The 10,465-nt window shown below is 52.0% G+C and overlaps 3 protein-coding genes across 3 annotated transcripts; 1 reads left to right on the forward strand and 2 right to left on the reverse strand.

Moving 5' to 3' along the window:
• Positions 1-135: 135 nt before the first annotated feature.
• J3458_016151 (uncharacterized protein) lies at positions 136-1,598 on the reverse strand. Its single transcript, XM_066120917.1, has one exon. It carries the CDS (start codon positions 1,072-1,074, stop codon positions 295-297), a length of 780 nt encoding a protein of 259 aa, XP_065974042.1. The 5' UTR covers positions 1,075-1,598; the 3' UTR covers positions 136-294.
• An 848-nt stretch (positions 1,599-2,446) lies between these two features.
• On the reverse strand, positions 2,447-9,375 carry ATG26_1 (Sterol 3-beta-glucosyltransferase; the record flags this gene model as incomplete). Its single annotated transcript, XM_066120918.1, has 5 exons — positions 2,447-5,007; positions 5,066-7,858; positions 7,913-8,350; positions 8,404-8,501; positions 8,592-9,375. 5 exons carry the CDS (start codon positions 9,373-9,375, stop codon positions 4,756-4,758), a joined length of 4,365 nt encoding a protein of 1,454 aa, XP_065974043.1. The 3' UTR covers positions 2,447-4,755.
• On the forward strand, positions 3,282-4,219 carry J3458_016152 (uncharacterized protein; the record flags this gene model as incomplete). Its single annotated transcript, XM_007815160.1, has 3 exons — positions 3,282-3,519; positions 3,580-3,652; positions 3,700-4,219. 3 exons carry the CDS (start codon positions 3,282-3,284, stop codon positions 4,217-4,219), a joined length of 831 nt encoding a protein of 276 aa, XP_007813351.1.
• Positions 9,376-10,465: the final 1,090 nt, after the last annotated feature.

The raw sequence follows: 10,465 nt of genomic DNA on the forward strand, positions 1-10,465 counted from the left end.
CTTAATTCAACTCCGAGCGAGCTGTTGTTGTGATAGCTTCTGTCGCAAGTGGTATAAAGGGGCGTAACACACAAAATAATGTGGCGTGGCCACGCCCATTTTTTGTGTCACAGCTTCCGTATTAAAAAAAAACCACGTTATTTTATTTTAAATCCAACTTCGGTACTCCAACAGATGTATAGGCGTACCATATGCATCTATTTATTTGTATCTGTCATTTCTCATGGAATTCAAGGGTGTACACTATTGTAACAGATCCATCTTCGATGTCAAGGCGGGTGGTAGCCAAAGGCATCACCTCGCAGCCTGGGGAGGAGCTGTCCGACTGGGCCCAGTTGAAGCAAAACCATTCCCATTTGCTTTGGCAGCCATGGCAGCCCCAGTGCTCGCTGTCCTGGACACCGAAAGCCTGTCGCAGGGCAGAAACACTTGTCCGTTGGCATGCTTCCTCAACGGCCGCGTATTAGCTACCCGTTCCCAAATATCCATGAACTCATCTTCGAGCTTATCGTCATACGGGTCTCTCATCTCCCTCCTGATGCGGCCATTTGCGTCCCTCTGCGGAACGCCCTTGTCGTCACGGATAGTCTTGACATATAGATATGCGAACTCGGGCCAGTCCCACCATGGGGAGGTGAGAATCACAGTCCTCCATATCCCGTCCTCGTGGGCGGCTACAGCGTCTTCATATCGGGATGTCATGTTGAAGCACAGTCGGTACCAGTCCATCATGCCGTACATGTCGGCGCGAGACCAACCGCCTAGGACCTCGCCGCTGGGGAGGACTTTCTGACGAGCTTCTACCCATGATACGAGCGATGGCCAAAAGGTCTTTTGTAGGAGTTCCAACTTGATAGCTTCAGTTATGTCCCTGTATCCAATCGGGTGGGTGAAGATGGGGTCGGTATACGCCGCGTGAAGCCACTCCTCCTCGTGTTGGGCTGTCGTGCCCTCCATGGGGGATTTATCGGTGGGATATGGATACGGCCGCCACTCCATCCTGTCTGTTTCTACTTTTTGTGGACGTCGAAATAGAGGGTTGAATGCTTTGTCGTGTGGGTTGGCCTCTGACATAACTGAGTCTTAATCTCTGACGGCTGACACAAGTCGCAATGGTGACATGATGCAAAACGACGCGATGCTGTCTAATGAATGATCCAAGGATAGCTCGACATTGAAAATGTGTATGGATTCTCAATTGGCGAGGGCATACCGGGCGGGACAAGTCGGAGATCAATCACAGTCCGGGTGGTGGCGATCAATGTCAGCTCCCGGTATGAGGTGAAGCTGCCCAGCCGGAGACGTTGGATGGTCAAGGTTGAGAAAGCCGGAGCAAAGTCAAATAAATTGCAGTCAAGGAACTGTGTGAGTCAATCACACATGCTCCGCCGAAATTAGGAGTCAACTGGTCTCTAAGTCGGGAGAAGAACGGGCTGAGGCATGGCCGTTCGGGGGGGGGTTATCCATCCTTAAATGACGCGAGCCGGATCATGACTTTTGCTTGCCTAGCCCAAGCTCCCAAACCACATGCGACACAAAGCAAACGCCTCTCCCTGGCTGGAGTGCCCCCACGGCAGGTTGCAGAAAGTCAAACCCATTTAATGCCTGTTTTGACCGGCCCGCAATGCAAGGCAATCGCAGTGTTGCATCTTGAGGCTAAGATGTGAATGGGGTAACGGCTTGTGATTGGGTGCTCGGCAGCAAAAATTGGGTTTTGTTGGCGGCCGCCCCACGCCAAGCTACACTGGCGCTGGGCACCACAAGTTGGGGGGACTCGAGCGCTGTGGGGGAGAGGATGAAGATCTGAGGCGAAGATGGTCGGGAAATACCAAGACGAGAACGCGGGCGGGTGTCTGGCAAGGGGTGAGCTTCATGGCGATACAAAAGCAAGTACAGCGGTTCATGGGAATGGTCCCAAGATCCAGTCTTGGACGCTGCTCACCGCCACGAAGCATCCTGTGGCCATCTCTCGATGCCATCACCATCTACTGCTTCGTACTCCGTATTTCTCCTGGGTTTGCGTGTGTAGAAAGCTGCCTAAAAGAAAAAAGAAAAGAGACCAACTGCGGTGAGAATATGCCTCATCCAGGCGCTGCCTGCTTAATGCAACCCCCCGGCGAGCGAGTCTGGAGGATGCATCATGCAGGCAGGGTGTTTGCCACCAAATAGACCCCGCGGCGGATGCATGAGGTTTCCTGACATTTTTGTGCTTAGCGCTTGGTCACTTGTCACATCAAGTCTGGTGTTTGTAGCGTGACCCGCTGAAAGCCGGCAGAGCTTAAAGGCAATTGACTCTTGCATGTTTGCTTGCGGACGGCTGCTGAGGAGAGAGAAGAGGTCGACAATACCGCCTGGTGTAACAGGCGTGACATGGCGACCACATTGCCGTCAGCAGGGTCGATTGCTGGAGTCACGATGCATAAGCCAAGTGGCTTCAAAGATGCAGCTCGAGGTGGGAGGGGGCCTGATTTCCATGAAAGAGGCAACGTGGGTTGCGCCTTCCCTGGGCATTTAATTATTCACATGCAAATCCATGGCTAGAGCCACCAGCTCCGGAATCCAACCCCTCGACGTCGCCGTAGATAGGTTGCGTCGTCGGGTTGCTTGGGCTGAGGCGAGAATCACCGCTCGACAGATGGCAGTCGAAATGCGACACATCAGAGAAGCTTGCAAAAGCATCAAGTGTCTGCCCAATGGCCATCAAGAAAACGTGGCATCCAGAGAATCGCCAAAGCTGCGAGCTCTCCGCATTCTGCACGACCGTGCAGCTTCCGAGCAAAGTTTAGCCGCGGTCAAAGAATGGGAAGTATTCTAGAGCCGTCACCTCTCAAACTGCCCCTGCTCGTCGCAGCCAGGTCTCCATCACCGGTTTGCTGACTACTCCCCGCCAGATTACGCAGTAGATTGCTTCAACTACAACACCACCTTGAGCAGGCATCGATCCGCCAGAGCTCTCAGCCAGCCCCGTCTGTCCCGCTGGACCTCGTCAACCCATCTCGGGACGGCAGCTTGTGGCTGGGATGCGTTCCCGGGATAACCAATCCCAACGTCGGGACGCGCTCCATCGCCCGCGTTAGCTCTTACAGTAAGATCGGACGAGACGGTCGGGTTTCCGTGCTGATTAGCAATCGAATATCCAATATTTCTTTTCCCGTTCCGAGCTGCCATGCGATGCCAGAAATAAATATCTCAGCAAACCTCATCCTGACAAGCTGTGTTTGAAGAAGTTTCACGAGCCTGCCGACGCCAATTCAAATACAGCCACCCGGCAATCATAGACCATGTCGTGCCCAGACTGTTTCCGTGGCCAGATCCACGAGGGCGAGACCAAAGGCAAGGTCATCAAGCACTACGGATTCGACACCTACGTGAGCGAGCCGCCAAATGGCACGACACCCAAGGGCATCATCGTTGTCATCCCCGACGCATTTGGCTGGGAGTTTCCAAATAACCGGATCCTTGCGGACACTTATGCCGAAAAGGGTGGCTTCAAGGTCTACTTGCCCGACTTTATGAATGGTACGTCGTCGCAAGGCGCATCCATTGCACGATCCAACTCGAATCATTGACACCCATCAGGCCACGCCGCGCCTGTATCCATGCTGTTCAGCATGCAGACCGCTCTGGCCCCCGGCAATCTCTTCTCCCGCTTGTAAGGCACCACATCGCCTACGTCACCATCTAGTTAACGCAACGCAGCATCGCCGCAATCCAAACCATCCTGGCCGCTGTGCCTTTCTTTATCCGCTGCGCCCCGGGAAGGACATACCCCGGCGTCGAAGGCTTCTTCGAACAACTCCGCAAAGAAGAGGGCCAGACGCTACCCATCGGCGCGGCCGGCTTCTGCTGGGGCGGCAAACACACGGTCACGCTTGCCCACGGCGCCGAAATCAATGGCCAGCCTCTCATCGATGCCGGCTTCACAGGCCATCCAAGCCTCCTTAAGCTCCCCTCTGATGTGGAAAAGATTAAGCGTCCAGTGTCGTTTGCGTGCGCAGAGGATGATAACCAGATCTCGCTTAAGCAAGCCGAGCAGATCAAGGCAATAGTGACAGCCTTTCCAGAATCCTACAAGGGCGAACTTCGTGTTTACCAAAAGACGGGCCATGGATTCGCGGTGCGTGCTGACCTCAAGGTCCCGGATGTCGCTGCACAAGCGGCTGCCGCCGAGGATCAGGCCATTGCCTGGTTCACGACGCACTTCTCGACGGCTACATGACGTGAAGTGTAGTTCTGACACTGCGTTGCTTGCCACATTCACAGGCCCAATGTCTTTGGTGCTTGTTTTTTTGCAGCTAAGAGATAGCAATGATACTGCTTGTGGAGCCAACCCACAAGCTAGGCTGAAAGGAGCCATATTCTATGAAGAGCGCAACAATATTCAATTTAATTATCTCGGGATATGCAGCGCTACTTGTTCAAACAGGCAAATGGCAATTGACGGAATCTGGAGGCCCTGAATAGCAATTAGGCGAATAAGTCTGCATTGTCGAGGTATTAATGTCTTGTCTATCATGCCGTGTAATCTATACTCGAAAGACTATTGTATGATGCAGCGCCGTACCCCTACCCAATACCAAATGAATCATACGCTTCGTAAGTCTGTCCATTACCCAGTATTCATTATCCCATTCATCCCACTAGCCTCCACCTGCCACCCACTTCAAACAAAAGTTGTGTGCCTCATGGCAGGGGGATTTCATCAGTTAAAAATGTATAAAGGAAAAAAGAGAAAGGGAAAAAAAAGTCGATCCATCAAGACGATGCCTTGATCGCCTGGCTGCCAAAAGTCTTTTCTTTGCCTACCCCGCCGAGCCCTTCACTCAGCTTCTTGGTGACCATCTCGGGGTCTGGCTCATCTGACCCTATAAAAGTCCAGCTCTCTTCAGTGTCCTCGTCTTCTTCGGCGTCTGGTTGTCCATAACGTCCAACCTTGCCCTTGATGAGGCTCTTTGCATATTCGAGATCACGGTATATGTTTTGAATAGCAGTGTCGACCCCCTTGTCCTGTACGAGCTGTTAGTTTCCCTGTGAGTAGTATTTTCAAGGGTGAAATGGTGCATACCTTGCGGATTTGCTCGCCAAGGACACGAGCTTTTACAATCATCCGCTCGTTGCGCGTCACCTGCCACAGCGCTCTGCCAAAGCTGTTGGCACCCCATCGTCTCAAGCCAACACCAACACCAAGGTCTTCTACTCGGGTTGCAAAGAAGAACTGATCGCCGAAGAATGGCCGAATGATGGTAGGGATACCCGCCCGCAGACTTGCGCCGGTAGTTCCAGACCCGCCGTGGTGAGCTGCGGCGTCAATTTGACGGAACAGCCAGTCGTGTGGCGCGGACTTGATGACGAAGATTTCGGCAGGCATTTCTGGTTCATCCGGCCGGGGCTTGGCTGGGTCATCCTTGGGTGAGATACGATCAGACCACCCCTTGGACAAAATGCAGCGAACATCGGCTTTGAGCACTGCGTCGATAACTTCTTGCGTCATCTTGACCGGGTCATTTACGATAATGGAGCCAAAGCCGACGTATACAAGTTTCTTGCCATCGTCCCTAGCCTTTTGTATGAAGTCAGACAATTCCTTTGGAGGCTCATATTCACCACCTTCATCTAAGAACCAATACCCTGTGACTCTGATCCAGTCCGAGAAGTCGAGAGGGGGAGCGACGACACTGGGGCTGAAGTTGTAGAGGAATGGTACCTTGTTGGGCTGCATCTTTTCCAAGCTCGTATTGGGCAGGCCAAGTGTCTTGTTGCGCCAGCGGTTGATTTGCTGTGCGGTGGCTTTCCAAAAGATATTGTCAAACATGACATAAGTCATGTAGTTATAGGCACCGCCCATCTTGTGTTCGGGCATGATGAAGGCGTGAGGGTACGCACGGGTTCTGGTCCAGGGCATAGTGAAAGCCCTGAAGTACGGGATGCCAAGTTTTTCTGCAATGTGAATGCCCGCCATGGCAGAAGGGGACTCGATGAGAAGTTCCGAGCCCAGGCATGCTTGATAGGCTGAATCAAGAAGCTCGTCGAGCCACCCCCTGAATGCTGAGTTAGCTTCGCGAAGGAATGAGATGGTGAAGGTGCCGTTTTCGATACACAGTCGCATAAGTTCGCCAGGGTCACCCTCAACCTTGGCAAACTCGATTCCATGAGATTCGATCCAACCTTGGAACTCGGCGTGAGTCGCGATTCGAGGCTTGTGTCCCTCAGCAAGCAGCCCTTTGCATAAAGCAATGTACGGCTGGACATCGCCTCTCGACCCTATGGTCAGACAGGTGATCCTCATGGGTTGGGGTGGCTTAAAGTTGAGAAAAGAGCCGTCAGTTTCGTCCATGAGAATAGTTGGAACATTTGGCTGCGAGTCTGCTTGCTGAGGAGGCAGAATCTCGTGCTGAGGAAAGTCATCCTGTCTAGCTGATTTGAGAGCATCCCGTTCGGCCATGGCCTGGTCCTCTTCCTCATGTTCCTCGAGGTCAAGGAGTCCTGCTTCCCTCAGATAACGATTTGTTTCCAGACTTTGGATTAGGGTCACGGTACAGTCATCACGTACGTCGACCTGGCTAAACTCGAAAAAGAGCTCCTCATGACCGCGAATGACGACGGTAAGACCCGAGTACCCGATTCGGAAGCCCTTTTCTTTATGGGCAGTTTCAATGTCTTTGAGAGGGAGAATCAACTTGGTTCTCGTGCCAGGCAGCAGGCTGCGGAAGCAGAAAGATCTGTCACTGATGTAAATTTTGCCATACAGAGGCAGCACTCGAATGATGCAGCCAAAATAGGTGGCTTGCAGCTTCTCGGACTCTGGCAGAGCAAAGTGAGCCCGAAAGCGCTCCATGGAGGTCTGGACCTTGCCCTCAGAATCCTCTTCTAGCTCGTCCTCGTCTGGTCTAAGTCCGGCGGGTTCTCCATAGTGCTTGCGACCGCCCTTCCACATTCCTGAGACCTTCTCAACGTACCCCATAGACTCCGTAGCAAGAAGGGAGCTCATTCGTTTACTTGTTTTGTTCAAGTAGTCGGCAAACGCACCCGCACGCTGAAGAGGGTATGATCCCATCTTAGTGATACTCTGGAGTGTGGGAGTAGTTGACCGAGCCTGGTCGGCTTGACCATGACATCCGACCTGGTTGATAGAGCCTGTAGTCGCCGCATGTTTCATAGACACCGAGGCATCAGGAAAGATTTCCGAGTTTTTGGACAACTCCTCCTCTCTAGCGTCTGTTGACTGACTTGAGCCATCTGAGCGGCGCATGGTTGGGCTGTGGAACACTTCGCTACCTTTCAGAATCTGACTTGCCGAGGGGTCCTCAGTGGCTACCGAAACAACCAAGTTGGAGTAACTAGGATCATCTGTAGATGAATGCAAATTTGAGTCGGATGAATCCATTATATGCCTGCCCCTCCTTTCATCAAACTGACGAGTGCTTTGCGTCTTTCGATGACCGCTGAAGCTCCTTCTGGTGCTCTGCTCACTCATCATACTGGACACTTCATGACTCCGTCGTCCTTTGTATCGAATCGCGTCTAAACTAGTTCGGGAAGAGAACTCTACACTGGCTCGCGGACTAGGATTTGCCGAGTGAGGGGACATGGGAGAGAGCGTAGCTTTGACGGCTTCGGGTAACTTGGTCGTTCGGATCTTATCGACATGCATAGCCTGATGGGGGTTCAATTCCGCCGGATGAGTTGAGTTCTGTAGAGAGGGCTGGCTATTTGAGTTCTTCTCGGGTTGCTCGTGACTTTGCAACTCTTGCTCAGCAATGAGCTTCCCTGGGGTTCGTTTGGTGGAGGAGGCATCTTCAACTAGGATTTTAAGAACGTTGATGGCTTCCTTTCCAAGGTTGAAGAATGAAAAGAAGTACTAAAAGGGTTAGTGAATCATGTCTTTGTGGGTTGTAACTAATGATGTACCGACCTCATCAATAGCATAGGTTTCATCGTTATCAACGACTCGGATTTTGCACGTGTCGGAAAAGTCCATCATCTGAGTCTCTTCAATATCAATAACATTGTCAATAGGCAATGAGATTTTGACGCTGTCGCCTTCATTGTGGCTCCGAAAAATTACCCGTTGGAGGCTCTTGACCCATTCTTTGGCACTCGGGGCACTGTCGGCCTTGAAATTGTAAGTTCGATGACTAGTGATGACATTAAACTGCAGGTTGTCCTTGTCTTTATCCACAATGTTGGCAGAAATGCCAAATCTCAAGTCAATTTGACCATGGGGGAAGTAGAGATTGGTCGAATCACGATAGTATGATAGGACATCTCCTTTTAAGCGGAACCAATATCGATGATACTTGGGATTGCGCTTGCCACTCTTTGACAAATAACCCGACTTGGCCACAACATTCTACAACTATTTAGTATTGATCTCGATAGTTTGACTGTTATAGGGGCGCTTACAGCTTTCTTGGGAAGATAGGCATAAAAGCAAATATGCTTGGACGTGATATAGAGAAAGCCCTGGAGGAGCACGCTTTGTAATAACCAACATGGATACTCTGGAGTCTATAATTAGCCGAAAACTAACAAATAAATAATCAAGTGGGAAATGAATTTCCACAATCATTACGGGGATACGAGACACCTACCCTCTATGACTTGTTCTGGCTCGTCAAACTCGAAGATCTCCATTAATCGCTTGGCCAATGCAGAAGATTCGTCACTGTCACCGCTCGCAGCAAGATCGCTAGATCGCCTCTCCATATCGAAACTGGGCCTGCTAGCTATCTCGGCTCTAGCCTGAAGCATTCGGCTCATAACTGGTGGAAGCCTGTCATCTTCATTGTCCTGCGCCATTGCAGATGTGGCGAGGTCGGCGGATTCTCGTGCTTCGTCCGACGAACCCATCAGCGGCGCGGACAGTCGACTCGCTTCTCTTTTTTTGCTTTTCCGTTTCGGTAGTGTGGAAAGTGATTTTAATAGTCTGTGGCCGGAGGAAAGCTTCTTCTTGTGACCCCGTCTGGCGTCCTTATCTCGCGGCGAAAGTATGATGGTCTGAGAAAGATCTTGGCTGCCATTAGAACTCTTTGATTGCTCACTGTCTTCCTCGTCGCTGCTTCCGTCGTCAAAGCGGGTGTTGAAGTCTACCCGTGAGCCTGCTGCTGCTATAAGACCGAATATACTCTGATTCATGTTGACGGACATGGCTCGACCGCGTTGCGAGGCCGGATCGTTAGGCGAGTCCTCATCGTCGCTGTCGCTGTGTTTCAGAAGGTCCGGAAGATCGGGGAGAGTAGCCGAGGGATCATCGTGTCCCTTTTTGAAAGGGTTCCGACTGATACGTCTCTGTCCACCACTATCATCAGCGCCAGCAGATTGGCGAGAACCGCCGTCGCCGCCGCCTTCAGGCGACAAGGACGGGAAGTTGTCCATAAGTTCGATGTTGCAGGGCAAGGCGGGGGACTCGGTTCGAAGCGTCGAGATTGGCCGAGGCAAAAGAATCAGAGTGATTTTGAGAGGCAGCTTACGGCGGTAGCTCAGAGGTGATATCGACGGCGTGGCTGATGCTGCACCGCAAGATTCCGGAATGGCGGAGCGGAACGAGGTCGCCAAAGGCCAGGCAAAGGTATCAGCAAAGAGAGCAAGTGGTCCACGGAGCGAGCAAGACGCCAAGGCCTATTGACGCAGAGGCAAGGCAGCTTCCCGCAAAAGCCAGGGCGGGATGGATGGGCGCAAGCAAATATGAAGCGTCGAGATGGGATCTTTGGAGGTTGACACCTTTGAAGGGACCTCTGTATTGCAAGGGGTAAACGTCAACTGGCTATGCCACCGGGCAGGCAGGTATGCACCGAGCACCAATCCACCAATGCAACCCGACCCTTGGCCGCTGGATAAGTGGACAGGCAGGGGACAGGCAGAGAACAGCTCGACGGGTGGATTCACGGGCTGGGGGAAGGAAGGAAGGAGCCGGGGGTAGGCAAGGGCACAAGGCCAACTGGTGGGTGGATGCATGCCTTGTGTTGCTTATTAATAAAGTCAATTGTGAACATTTGAAGGTCCCAGCTTCTGGCGCTTTGTAGTATGTACATTGTACTGTGACTGTACTATTACTCCGTAGTGCACTATAATTGAACATTGAATTTTCGGGCGCAGCATACTACTTAAGTACTAGTCGTCTGGTGTTGGTCTAGTACTCGACTTGTGCGGTGCAGATGTGCCCGCGACTTCACGCTTTGTTTTGTGTGCTCACTTCCATAGCATTCTTTTTTTCTTTTTTCTTTTCATCATCTTCTTCTTCCTACGGAGTACTGGGGCACCGAATCCGATTCCTGCCGCCGCAATTCGCGGCCGTGCCCAGCCATCATGTTACGACGCAAACACTGGACCTGAGACAACTGAGAAAAACAAATCGGCCATCGATGGGTTCGGCAGATGGGCCAACATCAGGGTTTAGCGCTTGGCGGTGCCGCTCAAGTGCTGGCGATGTGGAACCGACTAGGGTTTCTTACGGTGTTGAATGGCT

This window comes from Metarhizium acridum (genome assembly GCF_019434415.1).
Source record: "Metarhizium acridum strain ARSEF 324 chromosome Unknown scaffold_380, whole genome shotgun sequence".
NCBI classification, from domain to species: domain Eukaryota; kingdom Fungi; phylum Ascomycota; class Sordariomycetes; order Hypocreales; family Clavicipitaceae; genus Metarhizium; species Metarhizium acridum.